Raw genomic sequence first — 25,235 nt, 5'->3', positions numbered from 1 at the left:
GCATTAGGTTTCAAACTGCGCTTCTCTCTTAGAAGCAGATTCTCTTTTGCATTGGTTGTTGTATTGAAAGGTGGATGTGAGTTGTCTCAGGTAGTCATTCATAAGGTTTCACCTATAGCATCACTGCAATAGTGCAGTCTGTGAAATAGTGATTCTTAGTGAGTCATTCTTCTTGTATAAGTGAACAATAAAGATAATTATTTATTTTCATGAGTAGTGACACTAAGGACTCTCATTTTCTGATGTACTGATGTATACCAGATAATAATCCTTAAAACTGTCCCTGATTCTCATTTTTTATCAAGATTAATACAGAATACCAGTTCCTCTGGTTAATTGTGCATTTGTGTCAAAAAAGCATGCTTTTCTGCTCTTTTTTTACAGATCGCTCTGAAAGAAATAAACCAGATCAGCACCTCCCAAGGTAAGACGTACTTTATTAACTTCTAAGTGTGTGCCACTATATATTTAACATTCAGCATCTTTGCCATGCACTGCAGGCCACACTAGTCTGCACTGATATATAGTACATTATTTCAACAGTACGTGTTTAAGCTCGACCTGCAGACATTACAAAAGCTGAACATCTGGATATTCAGGGTAATAGAAGACCCTACAGCGTTCACAAGAAATGCGTTACTTTATCTTAATGCTGTTGTACATATTGCAGAGTTGTATTCTTCACTGTAACCCTGTTTTTGATGTTTGTTCTCTAATATCATGACAACGCTGCTGTTTTTTTATTCCCACTGTAGCCGTTCATTTCCATCAGTGTTGTTGTAGGAGACATTCGTCAGAGAAATTTTTTCTCACGTCGGCCGTTTCTGAGTGAAAGTTAAATCAAAATATCAAAACAAACAAAATGGATCCTAATTTTAAATCTGTACTAGATATGATTTCAGGGGAAAGTACTTTTATTACATGTATGTCACTCAACGTGGGGGTAGATACTAGGCAGTTTTTAGGTCTGCGTTATTTTGTTGTTTTATGATGCTATTTGATCAAACTTCAGGTTATACGAGGACACCCTGCCACAAACACACAATTACATTAGCAAAAGTTTCAAAAGCCTGTGTTTGATTAACTGCCACCACAAAACAGGCCAGCAACGCAGATGATGTATTTTTTTTTTATTGAACCCCCCTCCCCTGGTTGTGTTACTGTTTATAAGATGTTGCAAAGAGCTGCTCAGCCTTGAGATATTTGAAAAGTTGTCCAGATGTTACAGAACTGATGAATAACAACTCCAGTTGAGCACGCTTTGACTGTTTTTTTTTCCATAGCGCAGCAGATTAAGTATTTTGCTCCACAGCCCTTTGGCACAGTTTCTCTCTGGGATGACGGCTATAAAACTGCCTAGGAAATAACATTTGGCAGATCAGATGCAACTTTTTAAATGTATGGAATATTGTTTCATTTAAGATAACTGTGTTGCAGAACGTTGACTCATTGTGATTAGTAACTACAGTTTTGCAGAGGATCCCCTGGGTGATAACTAAGGATCTAGAAGAGGCCAAACTTCCTTTATGACCAAGTCATATGGAGAATATATGTGCAGTCAGCTTTATTTATATGTGTGTGGCGGACTGGAGCGAGTCTGTATAGCTCTTACCAAACTAGTTGTGTACTTGTTTTTACCAGCTGGGTTTTAATGGGTTGATGTGCATTGAACATGTGATCTGTCTTCTCTGCATCAGGATTTGCCTTGAGTGCAAGTTTATTTTTAAACCACCCTGGTTTTACCTCATAAAGAAGGTAGGCTTTTTAAATGCATTTCTTTGTATGTACTAGCTTTGTTAAAGTAAGCTTAGAGAAAGTATATGCTGGTGGTCATGCACTAAGCATCCAATGCAAGCTCTGTGGTGCATGCAGTCCCTCGTTATAATTAATTTTCTTAAAAAAAATATGTGGCATATAAATGGAATCTGCCAAACTGATAGCAGGATTTATATCTGCATTTAAGTTAAATATATGTTAACTTCTTGATAAAGAACAAAATTGTCAAAGCAATCTTTAGCTTGAATTTATTTAATGTATCTATTTTTCTGGCACCTTATCAGTTCATATAGCCTACCTCATGAATTCTGAAATCCAGGACTATCCTGAGTTTCTGTCCCTACATGCAGAAGGATCAGCAGTGGTCTTCTGGGATATTTGCCATTACTTGATGATATAATGTATGTCCCTGGAAGAACAATTATTTAATTGTTAGAATTTTATATAAGTTGATTAGTTCTCTTATTAAAAATATTTTATTGACATGTTACAAGATCGAGGATTTACTTTGAACACACATACGCACACTAGACACAAGGAATGTTCAATTAATAGCAACATTTTATTAATTACACAAATATTAAACAGAAATCACAATAGTCAGACAGTCAATCTCTTAGTCTTCTAAGCATAAAATACAAGTCACAGCTCTCACCCTGAGTTAAAAGGAACTAGCAGGACCAGTGAAATATGACCCTGCTCACACACACACAGAGCAGGCTGCGACATCTGGAAGCAGGAAAATGGACTAAACCTGCAAGTAAACCTTAAAGAATACACATAATAGGATATTGTATGTTGCATAATTAGAGATGACCTGTGAAACGTTGCTGTAAACCGTTCTGTTCGCATTTGTGTTGGCTTGGTTTGTTTGCAAGCACAGACTTCTGGCAATTCAGAAAGGCAGAAAATAAAATGGTTGATTTTTACATTGATGCACCAGTTCCCTTGGCATTTTGCTCTTGGCTGCAATTATATCTGCTGGTGGGTCAAAAATAAGCACAAACATCTGAAATTTGACACTTGTTTTTGCCAGACAGCAAGATTAAACACAGCATTTTTCTTTTTCCAACATTTTCAGCCAAGATATTATGCAACTGTTCTATAAGGTAATTGGCTGTCTATAAGGTTAATTGGAGGTCAGTCTTTCTCATTTTGTTTCCTCATCAGTATAAACACACTGCACAATAAGAGAACATAGTTGTACCATTTAAACCCCCCCCCCATATATATATATATATATATATATATATATATATATGTATTGTGATCGAGCTGCACTCTCTCACGTTTGTTGTCCCTTTTAAACAGACCCAGGACACACAGACTGGAGGTTTTAAGCACTTTTGTAAAATGAAAATAAACACCTAGTTTTTTTAGTACTAACTAAACACAAACTGTAACTCTCAACTAATAACCGGACAGCTAGGCAGTTTACTGGCTAAAAACAAAACACACAGGTTTACAAATACGTTTCACAACAACAAGGCTTCACACAGTACCTTTGAGGACTACGACACACAGGCGGGCTCTCCACACAGCAGCCCTGACGAGACTGGCTAAATGTAATGATAGCCAGGTGCAGGGGATAATTAATAATAAAACAATAATACAATTATAATTAAACAATCAAACAAACAATAAACATACATTTTTATGCAGGGAGGATTTTAACCCCCTCCCTGCTGTGTTACAATATATAGAGCCCTGCCTGTAAATAAAGTATTGGGGCTATCTGTTTTGGTGGTGGTTAGCAGTGATGGGGTTCATTTACCCAGCCTGGGCCTGGGTCACATACTTTGAAGGGCGCCAAAACCCAGCCTTAGCTGGGGGGCGATATACCAGGACACAGAAACTGTAAGTTTAAGCTTTTGTGAACTTTTATTATTTACATACAGTAAAACAAAAACAAACAAAACAAAAGCCTAACTCCAGTTGGGAGCACTAACTAAACTTGTGTTTTTCTCTAACGAAAGGGTTGGAACTGCTCAGCCATTTTCCCAACAAAACCACCAGGCTGGGCAAACCCTTCACTGGTTTTCCTTAACTAAACCAGACAGCTAAGCTGTTTACTGGTCATCAACCATATACTCTACAAGTATACCATCCCAGTACTCTTCTTTGTTACCAGCTCCCTGACAATCCTCGTTCTAATGGAGATTCAAGCTCCCTTTTTATATCCTGTGTCTGTCCCCAATTAGCACCAATTATCTAATTTGGGAACAGCCACATTCTCACATCTGGCAGGGGTAGGAATTAACCCCATCCCTGCCAACCACCACCAATATACACAGACACACACACTGTATTGAGTACGATACTAGGTGCTATTCAGAGCATTGTAGACTGCACCTGTGAACTTATGAAATGAGCTTTTTCCCCCCCAGCTAAAGTGGTGTGACAATTTCTTGAGGATACCTTTGCAAAATGGAGAACTGTTTGCTTTCCTCTGCCCACCTTTGCCAAACCTCATACTGTGACAGTGTGGCTATGTATCCATGTACAATGGGTTATTTCAAGCCTGTTTTTTAACATTAATATGAACCAGTAGAAGCGGATGTGCACTTTTGCAATAGCTTTGTATTATAGGATCTGAGGCATTGTAACATAAAGCACATGGAGCAGCTGCAGTGGTCAGCAAACATAACAGTGTAACCTTGGAAACGGAGGTATTGTGCTTATAACGGTTTGCACTTTGGCTTCGTTAATGCACGAGAGGCCTAAATAATGGCCTCTTTTACTTGCAAAGTATGTAATTGAAACAGATGGGATGACCTACCCCTCCCTCCCTCCCCCTACCATACAACAGACCATCCTTGAAAAAAGGGTCTTTCAAAAGGATTTTGTTTCATTAATTTGTATGGTATTAACTGACATGTTGTTTGTTTTAAAAGGAGCAGCGTTGGTATCCTAATTAACTGTTTATACTAAACAGTTTAAATGCTAATCTTTACTAAGAACCTCTACCTCCTTCAGTTTTCAGCTTATGAATATTTTAAAGATCACTCATTTGCAGTGTTAAATGGGCATTTCCAAGCTTACGGGGTACACATGTGTAACACAAAGTTTGAAAAATAAAGTTCATAATGTGATGTTCAAAAGATCAAAAGTTTTGTTGCTTGCACACAATTATCAATTATCCAAGGCGACTTTGTGAGGGTGTGCCGAGTGGCTGATGTTAAACAGGGAGGACGCACAACCAAATATTCAGTTAAAAGAAGCAAATACTTTATTTGTGAACAAAAGTAAGCTTGTTCTTTCAACAAATAACTATTTTACACTGATCCTGGATCAAAACAAAAAAAAAAACCCATTGGCATATAACACAATCCTTCTATACCTAGGCCACCACAGAGGTCAGTTACTGCAGCCCACCCAGAGCTCCTCATACTGACCTCCTTTATACCTTCTCAGGTAGGTCCCTCCCCCAACAAAACCATTACTGGGCAAATACCCATAATAATTATACATTCATCCAGATTGTTGTTGTTGTTGTTATTATTATTATTATTATTATTATTATTATTATTATTATTATTATTATTTACTCAATAAGAATGCTTTATTTCACATTCATTTCAATATAAACTCAATCTTACCCTTATTAAATTTACCATTATTAAAATAATAGGGTTAAACAAGATTAAATGTCCCCTCTATGGAAAAGGTCAGCGCGACCCCGAAAGAACAGCGCATATCAAGCATGAGCCTCAGGCGCGCACTCCCCTTTCGGTACAGATAACAGCCTGCCACAGAGAACAGGAGGACGTACATTACCTGCACTCCTTAAAGCCAATGGTAAGCACCATGTCTATAACTAATTGTTAACAATCTTAAAACTCACAACTCCTGTATGTAGAAGCATTTTCATTAGCAAAGAATACTTAAAAAATACGAGTTCACTTTACCAGCAGTGTGCACTCTGCTACCCAAAATGATACATCACACTAAAAAAACAAAACAACAAATGTATAAATACAGATTTCATTCTCATGCCATTCCCCGATTCCTGACGAGCAAATACACACAAATTGAATAAACATTGATTTATGGGGTAGTTTTTTATCTATCAATTTACAAAAAGAAAGTTAATCAGTTTTAGTTTGCAGTTTTGTTTTTAAAGCTACTGTGGGCAGAGAACCGCTTTCTGGCTGAGTGATGGAAATACAGTGTCTCTTACTACAGTCAGAGAGAGAATTACGTTTCTCCATCACAGACTTATAGTGCTTATCAAACAATAATATATAATGTGTCATATAAACAACACCTCTGCATGACATAAATAAATAGGATAGATCAAGGAAGAAGATAAGTTTTGCTTACAAGTGGAGTATTGTTATTACTACCATGGTTACATGGAAAGGTTACATGGAAAGGCATACACTTCCGTCCACACAGCTTTTTTTACAAGATATACTGAAACACACGCTTCATCAATCTCGGTCAAATTGCTGTAAAAATCAAGAAATGTACCTTCTTTATTAATCCAGAGAGATGGAAGATGTAATCCACGAAATAATTATACACTTCAGCAAGTAAGTGATAGTTCTTAACCACAATCACATTTGCAACATGAAGGACCGACACCAACAGATCAATAACAATAATAGCACTATGACGCAAAATGACGACTCTCTTCAGTCAGAAGTGCTGTTTTGGATTTAACACAATCAACTTCCTGTTTGTTATAAACGTAGAAATTGAGTGGACAGACTTCAGGATGCAAGATTAAAAACCTTTATTAGTGATTAACAAAATCCTGCATCCTTTTTTTCATAAAAAGTACAGGTATAAGTTTGCTCCCAAAAAAGAAAACTTTGAGTATTATTCCTTCCTAAAGAGTTGATATAATAACTTTCATGTTCGTAACAGCGTGGACAGACATTGATATGAATGTTGCACATTTTTTAAAAACTGATCTAGAATATAGAATTTGCTTGCTACAGTGGTAAAAACACACGATAATATTTTAAGATTTCTAGATTAGAATAATCAATTGAATTAGACATAAATGTGACAATATTGTTTATATACACCCTGTAAGTCATCATGTTATGTTTGGATCGTGTTTGACAGGGATAGTATACACTTCCATGTGCAGATAAAATTTCTTCAGCTTCTTTTTTTCGGACAAAGTTATCTACACTATATCTCCAGTGTGTGTTTTATCTAATTTTAATATTTAATCTCAAAGAAATCGAGCTGCAACTTGTCAGTTTACTCAAACATTTACACATGTGTAAAGTTTCCATTAGCATGGAAATTCCCAAATAGCAAACCACTACAGGAAAAGAACAGCTCTTACTGAACCTGCTCCTCATTTTCTTTTAGTCAAGGACCTCTCTCCTCCATACGGGCTGCCATCAAATGTGAGTTATACATTTTTTTCTCTTAAATAGCCAGTTGTTTTTATATACATGCACAGGGAAACATGTAGCTTAAAACATGTAGCGTAGAACACATAGCTATATGCTTTTCAGTGTTGTCCCCGTTGCCTCAAAGAATCAGCCATCCAAAGCAGTACATTTGTTAAGTCAGTGCTGCTCAACACCAGGACTCCATGTTCAACAGCGGTTTTGAGTTTCAGAATGCACCCAGGTGAATCACAGACATTAATACAATCTGTTATTAATTACTGAAATGGCTGCTGTAAAATTGTGTCAATCTGCTCTTCTCTTCTTTGCCAGAGCTTTTGCCATTAATCTTTACATTCCTCTTAAGATCGAGACAACTCTATTCCTCATGTAGTATGTAAATCATGAGAATTTAATTTCACATGGTACTTTGGTGTTTTGTCTGTTTTGTTTATCCTATTATGCTCAATTCAGCAGCTTCAACAAGAGTTAACTCTCCGAGCGAGCAGCAGAGAGACAGAAGGTGAGCTCCCTGTTTACTAAGGGGTTTCAGTCCTGGAATGTCCCTTCATGTCCATCACAACTACTTAGATTGGCCTACAACAGCGTATAGATTTATGTAGTGTCTTTAGTCTTCTTCATCAACAAACGAAAGAACCTAACTTGAGACTGACCCACCAGCTATGACACTTTCATACATGAAATGTTACCCATGTTTATCTGTAATTTAGCACTATAGGAAAGTGTGAAGATCTCACGTAAACTGCATGCAGTCCATTTCATTTTATTAAACTGTGGTGATTTTTAGTTACTAGTTAAATGAACAGTATGTGCTGAAATCGTAAACCTGATTGCTGGGTGAATCAGTCAACTAGTAACTCTCATGCTAAGTCCCCTGTTTGGTTCCTAGTCAGATTTTTGCATCATGTTTATTCTTGGTCTCAGTTCTGAGTAGACAGATCACAAACTGCAACAGGTGCCACAAAATATGTTATTAAATAGGGGGTGCAGCATTTTTGAAATGAGAAAGGCCAAACTAGAAATTAGTATTTAATGCGGAAAAGATCTAATAGTGATTACTTCACTTTATTTTCCTACTTAATTGCTTATTGTGTTGTAAAACGTCATTAGGTAGTCATCACAAGGCTGCTTCTAACATAATGAAAGCAGGTCTGTCTGACCACAGGGACAATTATGTGCCCTTAATGGACAGTGTTTTTGTTTGTTGCAGGCGGCCGGAGATCAGAATCCTGGCTGTGGAGCCTCTCGGGCCAGGGACTTGGTTTCCAGGGGGTCCTGGAGGCTGTGCTTCAGGTTCGGCTCCTCTTGGCTTTCCCCCTGCCCATTCTCAGGGCCTCTGGGGGGACAGCATTCCCGCATCAGCTCAGGTAACCGCTGTCTCACCACACACGAGAAAAAAAAGTTGTAGTCTCCATTTTTTATATTAGCTTTATTGTCTGACAAATTATAATAAAGAAATCTAAGGTTCGCAGTTGATAGTTTTAAAATGTTTTTGTTTCTGTTTTGTGTTTTGTAGCCACCGCCATCATATGACCAGGTAATCAGAGAGATTACACATGAGCAGGTTTCCACGACAACCACGAATGCCCCCCCTCGACCTTCAGCTGTGACTATCTCAACGCAGACTGACTGTGATGATGCTGCTGAGAGCTCAGCCTCGGGAAGTGATGTAACTAGCCAGGCAGCTCAGAGTGAGTCTGTTCCTGCTGCTGGTAAGCATGATTACAGTCCTTATCTTGTAAAGTATAAAAATACATTTTCCGTGAGCCAGTGATAAAGCTCTAATTGTGTCTGGCTAGTGTTGGTCATTGTAACGCATTTTGGGGTACCTACCATTTGTTGCCTCTCTAACCTGATGGAGAGCCAGAGCTAATACAGTGCTCCATGTGGAATCCCCAGAGATAAATGGCAAGTTCGCATATGAACTCATCCACATATACAATATTTTAATATTTTTTTTCTCTTTTTAGTGAGAAGACCGCCCAAACCCCCAAGGCCATCTGTGCTGCCACTGACTATTAAACCAGCATCTCTCCTCATATCGAGAGAATCTCCCCTCATTTCCATTGAGCCTCAGCTAGTTCCCAGTGAGCATCTGCTTGTCCCTGAATCTTCTAGTGTCCCTAGTGAGTGTCCTGTTGTCCACACAAATGCTGTCTCTCAGCCTCTGATTATCTCCACCGAACCACTGATTGTCCCCAGCGAGCCTCTGCTTGTTCCTGTATCCTCGGTTGTTCCTAGCAAGTGTCCGGTTGTCCACACAAACACTGTCTCTCAGCCTCTGTTTGTCTCCACTGAATCCTCAGCTGTCCCTACTGAGTCTCCTGTGGTCCCTGTTGAGCCTGTCTTAGTGGTAGAACCAGCAGCCAAGGAGGGTGTGATAATAAGACGGCCAGTACCAAGGCCTCGATTGATGACCAGCTTGAAACCTCAAGTCAAAGAAGCACAAATTGAGACATTGGTGGAACTTAAAAAAGAAGATGATGATGAAAATAGTAAGGTTTTGCCTAACAGCATAGAACAATCCACTGCAACTTATCTGCAGGAGCTTTTAGAGTGTTTTTATCCAGAGGAGCAAAGTGATACAGACAGTATGAATACTTACGGCAACCAAAGAAATATCCGTGCTAAAATACAGGCCTTTGAGTCCCAAACCAGCACAGACATAAACGATGGGGAGCTTTCGAAGAGACCAGAAATCCCGCTCCGCACGCTAGCTCAAAAGCCCCCTGTGGCAGCCTGTAGACCATCTTTAGCCCCCAAACCAGCAAATAGAGGATCAGGGGAATTGGACACTTTGACAGAATCAAAACCCGATCTTGCCATCAAGGATGGCCCTGTTTTTGTACTACCAAAGCTGCAGGGAACACAAGTGCCTTTTGGTGGTAAACCAGAACCTCCCAAGAAACCCGTATCCAATTTTATGATTGAAATAAATAATCGGAATGCCTCTGGGGACAAGTCACGTTCAAGCATTATAAATAAACTGCAGAACGAAAAAAAGAAGACGCCAGTCCCAGTCCCAAGACCAAAGTTAACCAAAATAAATGCCAGCCTGGAAAATACAGACTTGATTGAACAGGCAGTGGTGCCAGCTCCTCGACCCTCTGTATTTCAAAGGGCTAAAGCTATTGGGTCCACAGGTGAAGCGCCGGAGGTCAGTCACCCCACTCCTCCACTGCAGCTGGCGAATTCAGGCCTTGACTTCAACATCTTCAATAACCAAACCACACCGGCAGTGGTTTCAACTCCAAGGCCCTCTATTTCTGAAAGGGCTAAAGCCTTTGGGGCCCCAGATGAGAAGCCCGAAGTCAGTCACCCCACTCCTCCACTGCAGCTGGTGAATTCAGGCCTTGACTTCAACAGCTTCAATAACCAAACCACACCAGCAATGGTTTCAACTCCGAGGCCCTCTATTTCTGAAAGGGCTAAAGCCTTTGGGGCACCAGATGAGAAGCCCGAAGTCAGTCGCCCCACTCCTCCACTGCAGCTGGCGACTTCGGGCCTTGACTTCAATAATTTCAATAACCAAATCACACCGGCATTAATTAGCTGGAATAGTGCAGAGAACAAGAGCTCAGAAGACATTACTGGTAGGTTGGCAAATTAAATTGTGAAATATACCATTTTTCTTTGTTTTCCCCCCACTGAGATCTCCTTTGCGCTATCTAACCCTGTAGGCCATTCCATTCCAGGTTTAACAGATACAATTATGTAATTAACTGCTTAAGGATCTGGATGGAGAATTCATTGGTTCAATTAAAAAATTTAGAACAGGGTTGGAACAAAAACCAGGAGTGGGTAGGTCAACTTTGGCCACCTCTGCTGTAGAGCTTATTTACCAAACCAGAAACCTTGAGCAGTTTTGTTTCTGTTTAATTGTTCTTTTTGAAATCGTGTACTGTGGGGTTATAAAAATCTTTCATTTAAAGAGTAAGTATCGGGGTTCTGAAAAATGTAGCATTGCATGTCCCCACGTGTTACTACAATTGTTAAAATAATGTACCTGTAATGTTTTCTTTTCATTGTTAACATCCTGACAGCTTTTTGCAATTATAACTTTAAAGTCTGTTTCAAAGCACTTTTCAAAATGTCTGCTTTAGTGCACTGATAGTGTAAGGATTATTGCCCGCATTGTCAAACAGGTAACACAGCAAAAACGATCCATGATGTGGTACGGAACAGAAAAGCCAGTGCACTTTTTTTTTTTTAATCGCTCTTCCTATAGTAATTTAGAGGACAGATCTCCAACCCCAGTAGTGCACTAGAACTGACATTTTGACAGCAGCTTTGAAACGTCCTTCGGATGAGACGTAAAAGTGACTCTGCAGCAGCAGTTGTGATGCATAGTTCACCCCCAAGTTTGGATAAAAGCGTCTGCTAAATGACTAAATAATAATAATAATAATAATAATAATAATAATAATAATAAGTTTAAAAGGTTTTAACAATGAACATTAAAATGACAGGTACATTATTTAAACAGTTGTAGCAACACGTGGGGATGTGTAACGCTATATATTTTTGGAACCCCACTTCTACTCTTTAAGCACGACCCTGGGTAAAGGGGCGGTGAAAAACATTTTGTTTCCACTCAAACAAATTTATACAACAATATTTAATCACACAAGCGCAGTAAGAATGCAGAAATAGAAACCATAAAATGTTTATTTATGTATTTTATTTTTCCTTAGATTTATATTTCTCCAAACCGGAAACAACCAATAATGTGCCGAACCGCCAGAGCATGCAACGTAAACCTACAGTGATTAGAACTGGCAAGCCACCAAGCAGATGTAAGTTTGTCATAGCAGATGGCGGTAAAAAAGTAACATATCCTTGAATTTCAGCACAGGGGCATGTAAATTAAACCATTTTGGTAATTTTCATCAAAATAACTTTACCGGTCCCTCATATGTGAGCGAAGGATGCAAATCTTTCTATTATAAGCATAGATGTTTCTCAATTAATTAAATAGGAATTCACAGGGCGTGAGCAAGGCCGGCGAGGTAATGTTTAAGTACGTGGGGTTAGTAACAGATGAAACACTTGAAGACAGGGGCTCTGTCCCTTCGAAGGCCCAACGTATAGAAGGGGGGGTCCGTCATTGAGGAAACCTAACAAACAGGAGGGGAGTCACCGTCTTTGATGGTGACCTGATATATGAAGAGGAGCACCTTCTCTGAGGTAACCAGATATATGAAGAGGCTCGCGAACCAGAAAGTAAAAGATGTAGTTAGTAGTTATTAGAACATATAGAGCAGAGTGTTCCGCCTCTTCAAAAGCCCAACATTATAGAAGGGGAGTTCTGTTGCTGAGGAGACCCGACAAACAGGAGAGGGGTTACCATCTTTGAGGAGAGCCGACAAACAACAGGGGTTCCACCGCTTGGGGGCCTTCACATAAATAGAGGCATCAGAACCTGAAAGAGAAGAAGACAAGGAATCATGCACGCTAAAGGAGGGATTTGGCCAGGGGTCCCTTCTGACTTACTGAGCACCCTTCTCTTAAGAGGTAAATGAAGTGACGCTGTGACAGAGACAGAATGATTCTTGGTGATAAATCTCTCTCCCGACCTTTGGGGGCTTTGTATAAAGGGAACAGAGTGCCCTGGACTGGATGGCCTGACAGTTCATTCCCAGGGTTAGGTGGAAGTCGGCTATCTAGAAAGGGGGCACAGCTGCAGTACATTAAGTCATAGGGGACATGGCTAGATGGTCTGTTCTTTTGTTTATGGTTAAGAGAACCACTGAAGGATGAGTATAAAATAACCGTGAGTGTTTTGTTTGTTTGTATAGTCTAATTGTACTGCTTGTTATTCATTAGATGGCTAACATGATCCGGAGCTGTCGCTTAAGGCCAGCACAAACCCGGACAACAAAACCAGAACCTCCCAAGAAACCCGTATCCAATTTTATGATTGAAATAAATAATCGGAATGCCTCTGTGGACAAGTCAAGTTCAAGCATTATAAATAAACTGCACCATTGTTCACGGATTAAAATTGTATTTTACCTTGAGCACTACAGCACTCATTTGGACTTGTGACCGTGTTTGTGTTTTGTGTGTGTATTTAACTGTGTGTATTATTTCGGGACTGCTACCCGTTGTTTATTGAACTGTGCAATACACATCACTGTGTATTACCAGCCTCCATTTCTTTACTGTTGTCATCAGACATTTCACCAGTACTTTGTTGTATGTCATTGTCTTGAGCACTGCATCACCTCTACACCTGGGCACTGCAAATCACTTTGCCACAGACGCTTAACAAAGGGTTGGAGAAAGTGGAATCACTAACCCCCCAAAGAATGGATCCCCGGCTCCCGCTGAAGACATTTATGAGAAGAAAAAGGTGAACCACCAGTGCATATAGAAAAGAAGAAAAAGAGAGAACATTTCACACGAGAAGGAAAGGAAACACTTAACGTGACAAAGTGGTTAGTAAACTGTACCTTACTGACTATGTGAAGACCCTCCGCACAGTGGAAAGGAAAAACCCCCTTTCTTTTTTTTTCTTTTTTTAGGGGGAAACCTTTGGTGGCCTAGGCGGATAGGTCATCGGACTGATGGGCGGATGCTATTTCAGATGGTGAAGAACTGTGACAGAGAGCAAATTAATTGGTGGAGACATGATTGGCCTGCCACCGAAAGAGGGCATGATGGAGGGTATTTTAGGGGAAGTGGCCCCAGTGATCTGTTCTTTCGCTATGGTTACGGAAAGGACCCGTTGAGAGAACAGAAATAATTAATAAGGAGAGTGAGTGTTAAGTGTTTTGTTTGTTTTGCTAACTGTGTTTGTCTTTGAAGACGGCTAAATATCCGGGAGCTGTCGCTATTCAGCCAGCATCAAACCCGGACTGCACTGCACTGTTACTCACTGTTCACTGTTCAAAACACCACTTGCACCTGGAGCACTCACTGTTGGACTGGTGATCGTGTAGGTGTTTTAAAGTGTGTGTTATTGTATTATTATTTCAGGACTGAACCCCGTGGTTTTGTCATATTATTTAAAAGTAATAATAAAGCTTTGTTTTGACCATTGAACTGTTGTTGGACTGTTGTTTATAATCACTGCCTCACCTCTACACCTGTGCACTACCAACCACACGTTCACAAGAACGAATGTAAGCTTTGACTGCTGATGAAGTCCGGCGTCCCATATTTTTTGCTCTTGCTGCTGAAGTTGGTGCTCCGATTCTGAATGAATGAGGAGTGTAGAATTGCGGGGGAAGTCCTGCTTTGGAAACCAAAGTGGAGAGCTGGGAAGAAAACCAATGCCTTGATACAATAGACCTGTTTACATTGATGAACAGGGGGTCAGAAGGAGATTTGGGTTTACATTATATTTCAGCATGGAAGCATATGGGCATAAAGAAGAGTCTGAATACATTGTCCTTGCCAAAGCTGATCTGTTTTTGAAAAATGAGAATCTAGAATATGCATGAGATCACTGCAGCGAATACCCAGAGAAGGAAAACTGGAAATATAAGGAACTAAATATTTGGAGCATTTCAGAAATCAAAAAAATGCAGATAGGCATATGGCTTCCATTGTTAGATCATCAATTGGAGAAAAGCAGCCTTGATGGAGAATTGAAATCAAATTGAATGAGAATGTCTATGGAGATAAGCAGACGAGCAGGAGATGCAACCGGAGATTTCTGGAAATTCCTTGCAGGCTGGTATTGATAGTATAGCTGGAGCAGCGATGGACATCAAGCGAAATTGGTGTTGGATATCTGACAAATAGGATTTGATTGTAGCCGTTGCCAGATCTAAAGAATCCTTTGCATTAACTATGAAAGCCATGATCCAGTCCTGGTTAAATGGAGTAGGATTAATCCTGCTTTGGGAACAGAAAATCAATAGGTGGTCCAGCTGGTGAAATAGCAAGTGTTGCAGCCATGTATGCTTGCGCTGTATTGAGTAGACCGCTGATAGTTAGGTTCAGTTGAAAATTAGCTAGTTGAACTGGGTTGTCACTGCTGGAGTTGGCAGAGCTGTAGAGACCAGACTAAAATCTGAAAATCTGTAAACTAGAAAGAGCGACAGCTGCATTTTTATTTCTTAGCATTTTATAAATGCCCGGTAGATGGCGCGCTTGGATTAGAAAATTATTTGATATTGAAATCCATATTAACCGCCGCAGTAATTGCATAATAACAGGTGAACTGGAACGGCCTTTATTGATAATATGAACTGTAGATTTGTTTTTGCACAAGAAAAGTATTGATTTCTTTGACCAAAGATGACCCCATATATGTACTGCTGCGACTGTTGGGTACATTTGAAGAAGAGCTGTGAATTTTAGGTGTGGTGATATCCATGCACTAGAAAACCATTGATTGTTAAAACAACATCCAAATGAGAGATTTAGTTGAATAGATTTGATTGCGGAGCTTCCAGAGGAGTTGGATGAGCTGCAGACTTTATGACTGAATCTGGATATCTGTATCCGAGCTAAAGCATCGACAGTGTTATTGTGAGTACCGGGAAGGTGGTGTCTTGAATAATAAATGATTGGAGACTGAAATCCATATTAGATGACAGAGAAGTTGCATGACCAGTGACAAAGAGGTCCGGTCAAGAGGGCTGACGAGGGATAGATTATACAAATGTTGAGGCTGCTTTAGGGCAGATCGATATAGAGTGTGCGGTGGAGCGTATCCCTGCAGGCGTTTGCTCTGAGGCTGCTGCAGAAATAGTTCTTCCGTATCTGCTGGCAGTTCCGCACATTAATTATTAGCCTTTTAAAGTAAACCAGCATCCAGGTAATAAAATCATTTAATTAGAAAATACAGGGCTTTCTTACATAATGATATAGAAAACACACACAACTTGTGATGTCATAATATCATCTAGTGGTTACGATTAAACATGCATGAGACGACTTCATGAAGTGAGAGGGTAGACTACACGAATGCGTTGCAAAACCAGGACAATTTCACCATGAGTAAAGTTCAAAACAAGCGGGGTATCCCGTGTTGAATGAGAATTGAACCAAATTAATATCCTACCGATTTATGATTTTGTGTCTCAGTTACTGAAAGAAAGTAGCAATGGATCGCTGCCAGGAGATTGTATGGAAACAGTGCAATGTGATGATTGACAGATCTAATGCCGATATGGGCATGGAGAGACAAGGCTGTAATGGCGTCTGCAATGGCTAGAAACAGAATTGGTAATCCTGATATTGAGTAATTCCAGGCGATTGTGCACCAAAGGGCATTGTTGAGAGTTGAAAAAAGCTTGCTGTCTTTATAAAAGGTCAGAAAGATAATCTGCGCTACTGGATCTTGTAACGCAGACTGAGAGTAAAATGTTGGTGGCCTGAACGGCTTAAGCACTGGATTGCAACAGAAAAGAAATTCCTTTCTGAACAGAGCTTTCAGGATTCTTTTAAAAAGACATGCCAAGGAAGATTTGGATTGAGTACTGTACCATTGAAGCAGCTCACGTGGAAAGTCGGTGTTGTGCGGAGTCGAAAAGTCGCTATGTTGGTAGGATTAAACAGGATACCGGCAGATTTCTTTAGCTGGTTCATCTGTTGGATTTGGATAGAGGGATGACGCCATCATCTGAGATTTCCTGATTCTAGAAAGAAAATTGCTTTCCTGATTCTAGAAAGAGTGTTCTTCTGTATTCCAAATAATCGATTTAGATGTGGGTCTGTAGTGATACATGAAACGAAAACTAAAACACAAGCATAGGGGTGACTAATGGTTTAAATAGAGTAGACTTTATTGATGAAAGGAGATAATAGGATAGATGGGGCCAACTAACACCCCCTGAACCACACAAATAGGTTATCAATAGGTTGTCCTATATAATCCTGTACTGTTTTCTGTTTTCCTCTTGCTTATTGCCTGATTTGAATTGATGTCTTTCAGCCCCCAATGGTGAGGATTGCCAGGCCCCTCCCCCCCTCCCTGCTTATGGTCCTGTGGGTGGCTTTACCGGGGCCAAACCCAAGAAACCCACCATTGCCTCAAGAGCGGCAGAACTGGTAAGACAGGCTTTCCTGCTTTCCTGTCCCCTTCAGTCTAGCCTTGCTTAGCCTTGTAAATGACATCCCATGCAGAGGCAGCAAGAATGATAGACTGCACGTCATCATTTGAAAACCATATCAGTGCTGTGTCACTATTATGGTAACTTGACCACTTTGTTTTAATTGTCCACCAGTGACGCTTAGAGGTGAGAATTTGGAAATTAACCATTGTTAGATTTTTGTAAAGTGAGCCTGCAGTTTGAACAAGCCTTTGCTAGTGCATAACCTCTTGCTTTGCATTTTTGTGCTATTCTTGGTGCATCATCACAATCCCTTTCCTCATTTCCATTGTAGGCAAGCATTGGTTCTTGTGTGATAGTATGCTGGACAGGAAGCTTCTTAGTTAAAACTGTGTTCAAACCATCGCTGTCAGTGTTACAAATATCCTTGACCTATAAAATGTAATTCCTTTCTCTATAGCCAAGACTATATCTGATGTAGCCATTCACAACTTCAGCATATTTATGATACACAGATAAAAAAAAGCTTAGAGCCTATAGATGTTGTGATACTGGAAACCCTGCAACTGTGTATAGAGCAGTGCTGTGCAGGCAGCCCATTCTCTACATTTAACACTGATAAAGTCAACAAAACTGAATCCCAATGAAAAACACTGTGAAATGTAAACCTTGGTTTAAGCCACTTCATGTTTTGTTTTCTGTAGGAATCTGGGATTTCAGGTGAGGGAGGAAGTTCATTGGCCCGACCACTTATGCCAAGCAGGTCAGTGTTTGTGTGTGTTTGTGTTGTAGTTAGAATGTAGTGCTTGTGTCGGATTTAGCATATTTAAGAAGTCCTCCATTCTTTTACATACACAGTTTTGATCCTGCCTGGAGGGAGCACTGTCACGTGTAGTCAGTCAGAGGTTTCAGGCTTTGTGCCAATGCAGTCTTCGGAAATGGAGCAACTGCCTGTAAATGTGCCAGAAACACTCAAGTAATGATTGATCTAAATGTGAAATGCTTTCATATCCAATGTGTCCCAACCCCTCAACAATAGACTTTTTTTTAAACTTGTGATTTTAAGATATAAAGTTAAGTTAGGACTTGCCAATCACTTGCTAAATTAATACATTTCTGGTTTTGTTTTGAGCCTTCGTCCATAACTATAAACACCCAATTGTAGAATATATGGCATAACTAATAAGACACTTAGTCAAAACATTTTTCAAAATAATTATTATGAGCCTTGCTTCCAGATGACATTGTCTTAAACCTCAATGGCTCAAGCTACTATTCTGTGTTGTTTCCATATCAGCATGTATGTCAACACAGTATGTCTTCAACCTGTTTCCAACAAGTGAATAGAGTATGCAGAATGAAGAGTTCAGATTCCTGCGTAGCTTTTCATGAACTGTGCATCCTCTGCTTTTAGACCCAGGGAAGCAAAGGTCCTTCCAATCCGGCCCCCTCCAGCTAAAGGGGGTCCCAAAAGGCCCCCACCTCCCAAGGTTTTGACTCAGTCTCCATCTCTGTGCCACTCCTCCTCTGTGGCTGGACTCCACTCTGCAGGGTCCAAGCGTCCACAGAGCATGGTGTTACCAAAAAAGGGACCTGTGCTGCCTTCCAGACCTGGCCCGGGCCACCCCCTCTATAACAACTATACAGTAAGGAGACAAACACAATTGCTTCTTTTGTATCTATGCAGTCAGTCTGCTTAGAATGTACTGTCTAATGTTGTTGTTCTTTTTAAATCATTTTAGTTTTACTTTTTCATTCAAGCTTGCAGTGCCACATGGAATCGCACAATGTGACTATATGTCCAGGACCCCAGGAGAGCTGTCTTTCCAGGTAAAATTAAAATGTTTGAGGGACACAAGACCAGAATTACAAAAGCTCCCATATTTACTTAGCAGGCCACAAAGTGTGTAAATGGAAAGGTTAAGCTTGTACATAAAAAGCATCCAACATCTGTAGGAAGCTTATTGACCAGAAAAAATGTTTTGGTGTTGCTTCTGATTGCAGTTATAGAGCTTTTTGCAGGTAACTAGAATTGATATATACTACAGTAAAGTCACTGTCGGCAAGTGGCCCTTTTATACAGGTCTTAGTTCCATTACAGAACCAATGGATTTTTTTCAATGTACATCATGGTTTCTGTCTCTAATGAAATATGTAACTATATATATATATATATATATATATATATATATATATATATATATATATATATATATAATATATATATTGGTGTATATCCAGATAACACAGCTTGTATAGTTTTTTGGGGAAAACATCAGGAAGAGAGCTAGGACTGATTCCCTGCTGAGCAGAAGAGTCAAAAATAGAATAACCGAGTCAAAATAGACTTGCCAATATTTCTATGCCACCCAGTGAAGCTGCCAAACGAGCTGACTTGTTTTCTAACCTTCCTGGAGTCCAGGGATACAATTGGTTCTAGTTGTTTTGAGCTTTTTTCGAGAATAAAGTACAGTGCCTTGCGAAAGTATTCGGCCCCCTTGAACTTTGCGACCTTTTGCCACATTTCAGGCTTCAAACATAAAGATATGAAACTGTAATTTTTTGTGAAGAATCAACAACAAGTGGGACACAATCATGAAGTGGAACGAAATTTATTGGATATTTCAAACTTTTTTAACAAATAAAAAACTGAAAAATTGGGCGTGCAAAATTATTCAGCCCCTTTACTTTCAGTGCAGCAAACTCTCTCCAGAAGTTCAGTGAGGATCTCTGAATGATCCAATGTTGACCTAAATGACTAATGATGATAAATAGAATCCACCTGTGTGTAATCAAGTCTCCGTATAAATGCACCTGCACTGTGATAGTCTCAGAGGTCCGTTTAAAGCGCAGAGAGCATCATGAAGAACAAGGAACACACCAGGCAGGTCCGAGATACTGTTGTGGAGAAGTTTAAAGCCGGATTTGGATACAAAAAGATTTCCCAAGCTTTAAACATCCCAAGGAGCACTGTGCAAGCGATAATATTGAAATGGAAGGAGTATCAGACCACTGCAAATCTACCAAGACCTGGCCGTCCCTCTAAACTTTCAGCTCATACAAGGAGAAGACTGATCAGAGATGCAGCCAAGAGGCCCATGATCACTCTGGATGAACTGCAGAGCTCTACAGCTGAGGTGGGAGACTCTGTCCATAGGACAACAATCAGTCGTATACTGCACAAATCTGGCCTTTATGGAAGAGTGGCAAGAAGAAAGCCATTTCTTAAAGATATCCATAAAAAGTGTCGTTTACAGTTTGCCACAAGCCACCTGGGAGACACACCAAACATGTGGAAGAAGGTGCTCTGGTCAGATGAAACCAAAATCGAACTTTTTGGCAACAATGCAAAACGTTATGTTTGGCGTAAAAGCAACACAGCTCATCACCCTGAACACACCATCCCCACTGTCAAACATGGTGGTGGCAGCATCATGGTTTGGGCCTGCTTTTCTTCAGCAGGGACAGGGAAGATGGTTAAAATTGATGGGAAGATGGATGGAGCCAAATACAGGACCATTCTGGAAGAAAACCTGATGGAGTCTGCAAAAGACCTGAGACTGGGACGGAGATTTGTCTTCCAACAAGACAATGATCCAAAACATAAAGCAAAATCTACAATGGAATGGTTCACAAATAAACATATCCAGGTGTTAGAATGGCCAAGTCAAAGTCCAGACCTGAATCCAATCGAGAATCTGTGGAAAGAACTGAAAACTGCTGTTCACAAATGCTCTCCATCCAACCTCACTGAGCTCGAGCTGTTTTGCAAGGAGGAATGGGCAAAAATTTCAGTCTCTCGATGTGCAAAACTGATAGAGACATACCCCAAGCGACTTACAGCTGTAATCGCAGCAAAAGGTGGCGCTACAAAGTATTAACTTAAGGGGGCTGAATAATTTTGCACGCCCAATTTTTCAGTTTTTTATTTGTTAAAAAAGTTTGAAATATCCAATAAATTTCGTTCCACTTCATGATTGTGTCCCACTTGTTGTTGATTCTTCACAAAAAATTACAGTTTCATATCTTTATGTTTGAAGCCTGAAATGTGGCAAAAGGTCGCAAAGTTCAAGGGGGCCGAATACTTTCGCAAGGCACTGTAACACAAATAAAAGACCAAAACTACCATTTTTTCCATTGAAAATCCTCTCCTGGTGTAATGATAATTTTAACCTTTGTCACTAAGCAACACATGGTCAGTTATTTGAAAAGGACAGTATTGTTCAGAGATGAACTACAGTATTTAGGCATTTTATGTGAGTTTAACATCATTAGAGACATTGCAGTGAAGGGATTGGCAGAGCTATAGGGAAGCTTGCATGTCATCTGCTCCCAGCAGCAGCCAGTGCTACTAATACAATATGTACCAGTGTATGAAAAACAACACCCTTTCTCTTTCCGTTTTGCAGAAGAATGAGGTCCTGGTGCTGCTACAGCAGATCGACAGCAATAGTTACGAGTGCCAAGGAGGAGACGAGAAGGGGAAAGTACTCCAATCTCGCATGAAGATAATCACTCCGCTGAATGCGGACACAGGCAACATGGGACCACTTAAGGTGGGTGTCAATATGAAAAAAAAAAATAGCCACAACCCAGCAAACATCTTTTGATTTAACCACACCGTTAAAAATCTAAACAAAAAGTAGCTTCAATGAACTTTAGAAAAGGTTTTGTTTTAATAATGAAATAATAATGCTAAAGCTCCAATCTGATACTTGCCCTATTAAAAGGAAAGTTCGAGAAATATACAATACTGAAGAATACTCTGCTGTCTCTTTCACAGACACTTATATTAGTAGGTAGAGAAGAAAGTTTCCTGTTTGAAACATTCACTGCTATTGTCCATTTGACTTTGTGGTTTTGTTTTATTATTAAATCCTTTGTTTGGAGCTCTGTATTAGGTTCACAGCTTTTCTTTGTGCTTACATTTTTCAGAAGTCATTTAGTTTTGGCAGACTAGATGGAGATGGCAGTGGCCTTCGAGGCAGAGTACTACATGACTTCACTGCAGGTAAAGAAATATTTTTCATGGTGTTGGTGGGGTAGGTGTGGGGAGCTGCAGGCTACAGGCTACAGGCTACAAGCCACAGAGATTATGGACAAGAATTGAAGTAATCTTCCATCCTGACTGTGCTAATTTGTCAGAATACTTGCTGTGTCCAGTGCTTCTGGAGAATATGGTTCTGATAATGATCCACATATTTAAATTATCTTTCATGAATTTGTCAGTTTTGATGCATTTTCATTAAGTTCTAATCAGAGTTTTTCTATGTTAATGAAAAAGAAAACTATAACAGACTTTATCAGACAGGTGTAGTTGTCTCAATAATGACATAATGGACTTCAAAAGCTACAAAAAATAAGTTTGACTAATGCAGTGAGTAATTTAGTTTTCTGATTTGTCTAGAACACTCGGATGAGCTGATGCTGAGGGGTGGGGACACTGTGACCCAGCTGGAGAAACTGGATGCAGCTTGCTACCGTGGGACGTGTCGGGGCCGCAGTGGGATATTCCCTGTGGACTTCATTGAGGTTGAAGTGAGTGTAACTGAGTCAATGCTGAGGATCAAGCTTCAGGATCGAACAAAAATAATACAACATCATGTGTTTATACCCTAAACCATACATTTTAAATAATAATACAAAATCCACATGGGCAGGGTGTACCCCGTCACAGAAGGTCATTGGTTTTCTTAGGCATTTATCTAACCTTTTTGCCAAACAGTTATTCACAAGTGATCCCTTAACAAGGCTTTTTTCCTTTAACCCCACAAGCCAACTGCAGAAAAGTCTGATATGTGACACAATTTTAAAACTCCCCTAAAGTGCCATTATTATGGTTAAAAAAAACATAATAGTTTACATGACTGAAGGCTGAGCTGTCAATAATGCACATTGCTGTGAGTCTTTCAAGGCTTTCTATAGTGCCAACTGCTAACCTCACAGTGCCAGTCCATGCTTAAATAACACAAATCAGACCATTTTATACAAATGGATAGATCCCTAAATTCCTTACCAGACAATCCCAAGATTTGTGTGGTGATGCATATCCTAATGAGGTTTGACCATTAAAAAGTCTTGTGCTTGCCAGCAGTTTGATATTGATGACTTCTGCTACACAACATGGAATGGCTCTACAGCTTCAGATTGATGGGTGCTGTTTTTAGAAAGGAGTGTCTCCCTGTTCTTAATTTACTTTTATATGACAGGAAACATGTGGTACTTCCCCTATAAACATTTATCGAGTTTTTGCCTCTGGCACCCCTAACCTGGTATTCATTGTGGTCTTCTCTCACCAGAACATTCATTAAAAGTAATTTCTTGCACAAAGAACAAACCTACGGTACACTCTTTGGATTATATAAGGATTTTAGAGTGCTGTGGAATATAAAATGTCATCTGTGTGTTTATTTCTCAGGTGGATGTTCCGGCAGCAACCAATGGAAAGAAAGCCAGTCCTTCCCCTGCCTCCATCAGGTAGGTTTTTCATTTGATGCTTTCCGATTTCCCACTGACCTTGCTGTACTGACCACTATAATGCATTGAGCACACTGATTTGTATTATTCCCCTTACACACACACAGACAAACGCACACACACCCTCACACTCACATATACAGCTATCAAATCTCACCCAGTCCTGCTTTTCCACAGAGTTGACATAGAATAGATTACATACAGCATTGAGGGCATAAAATTCTGTCTGACATTGCTTCAGCAAGATGTCTGCTTGTGACTGTGTGATAGGCCCACACTCTCATTGATGGTCGCTTAGCAACTGACTCAAAGTTCAAGCATTCGCTGAACATTGTGTTCTTTCTTTATATCTACACCATTATATCTATATCTACAACCGTTACAATCCTTATCCACATCCCTCTCCTTGTCAGTGGTTTGCCTCATTCAGTGTTATTATTTATGTACTGTAGCAAGGGCCATCCCATAACTGAACTGGGTTGTTCAGTGACATTGGAAACAAAATAGCTACAGTATATTTATTCACCAGTAGATAGCATGTAGACATCACAGCAGAATGTGTGATAACTGGGATGGTATAATCAATGTACATGTACATTACACGTTATCCCTTTAGTTGCTGAGTGTGCATAGTAATTTGTTTAAAGTGTTACGTTTTAAGCTTGAAATCACAAAAGTCAGGAAATGCCACACTATCCATAACTCAGCTGCATCCAGTTTAGGCTTTTAGCACAGATACTGTGATGTAGCAGGGTAGCATTCAGTGATAATGGGAGCCGTGAAAATGGCAGAGGTAAGAAAATACATTTTAAAACCTTGTTTTTTTTTTTTGTTTTTTTTTTTTTTAAAGTGGTCCAAGATGTGTAGCCCGGTTTGATTTTGAAGGAGAGCAAGCAGATGAGCTGACCTTCTTTGAAGGTGATGTGATTAAACTGAAGGAGTTAGTGGGCGAGGAGTGGGCGCGGGGAGAAATGAACGGTCAGACTGGAATTTTCCCCCTGAACTTTGTTGAAATTGTGGAGGGCCTGATCCCTCCCTCTAAACAACAGCTGGGCCAGAATAAACTCCCTATTTCAGGTAAGGAATTGCACTATTTGCACATATATATCAGTTGGTTCATCTGCTGTTTACAAACATTTTTTCTCAGTCATTGACATTATACTTAAAGAACATGGCCCTTTTTTGTATTGTACTATTTAAGGGTTTGCTAAAATCAGTGGAGGGGGATAAAATAATTCTGATTTCCAGGTGTAAGCAGTATAAACCAATACAGGTGCATTTTGTCATGGTGATTTTAATATGATTATAAAATTATAAAATGTCCCAACAGTGTTGTCAAGGGTGATTTTAAATTGTATATAATGTTATAAACTTTTTTTTTCTCCTGATAAATGTTTTACAGAAATAAATCAAAACAGTTTTGGAGAAATAAAACGAACACCACACTTTGGCACATCATGCAAGGCCAAACCAGAGGTTGCTAGATCCGGCCAGGTAGGTTTGAAATGTCTTTCTTGCATTACAGCACAATGGAGACATCTCGCTGTTATCTGACTGGCACTGACATGTGCAGTTTGATGGCAAGGTATTTGTTTAT

The 25,235-nt window shown here is 39.8% G+C and overlaps 1 protein-coding gene across 2 annotated transcripts in view; it reads left to right on the top strand.

Annotated features, from left to right (window-relative positions):
* Nucleotides 1-25,235, top strand: part of LOC117408318 (SH3 domain-containing protein 19-like) — a 55,227-nt gene that overhangs the window by 24,146 nt on the left and 5,846 nt on the right. Inside the window, exons 2-18 of one of the 2 annotated variants that reach the window (XM_034013214.3) lie at nucleotides 385-424; nucleotides 7,108-7,145; nucleotides 7,608-7,653; nucleotides 8,362-8,518; nucleotides 8,668-8,863; nucleotides 9,122-10,744; nucleotides 11,846-11,947; nucleotides 17,044-17,159; nucleotides 17,866-17,924; nucleotides 18,576-18,807; nucleotides 18,923-18,991; nucleotides 21,571-21,717; nucleotides 22,097-22,172; nucleotides 22,569-22,699; nucleotides 23,580-23,638; nucleotides 24,489-24,715; nucleotides 25,041-25,132. In XM_034013214.3, the coding sequence (XP_033869105.3) occupies nucleotides 385-424; nucleotides 7,108-7,145; nucleotides 7,608-7,653; nucleotides 8,362-8,518; nucleotides 8,668-8,863; nucleotides 9,122-10,744; nucleotides 11,846-11,947; nucleotides 17,044-17,159; nucleotides 17,866-17,924; nucleotides 18,576-18,807; nucleotides 18,923-18,991; nucleotides 21,571-21,717; nucleotides 22,097-22,172; nucleotides 22,569-22,699; nucleotides 23,580-23,638; nucleotides 24,489-24,715; nucleotides 25,041-25,132 (3,410 nt within the window). Of the gene's footprint in view, nucleotides 1-384; nucleotides 425-7,107; nucleotides 7,146-7,604; nucleotides 7,654-8,361; nucleotides 8,519-8,667; nucleotides 8,864-9,121; nucleotides 10,745-11,845; nucleotides 11,948-17,043; nucleotides 17,160-17,865; nucleotides 17,925-18,575; nucleotides 18,808-18,922; nucleotides 18,992-21,570; nucleotides 21,718-22,096; nucleotides 22,173-22,568; nucleotides 22,700-23,579; nucleotides 23,639-24,488; nucleotides 24,716-25,040; nucleotides 25,133-25,235 lie in introns of both variants that reach the window. The other variant, XM_034013213.3, reaches the window with a different exon arrangement.

This window comes from Acipenser ruthenus, chromosome 2, assembly GCF_902713425.1.
Source record: "Acipenser ruthenus chromosome 2, fAciRut3.2 maternal haplotype, whole genome shotgun sequence".
NCBI classification, from domain to species: Eukaryota; Metazoa; Chordata; class Actinopteri; order Acipenseriformes; family Acipenseridae; genus Acipenser; species Acipenser ruthenus.
Note: the sequence above shows the minus strand (reverse complement) of the source record. Positions and strands in the feature narration are given on the sequence as shown.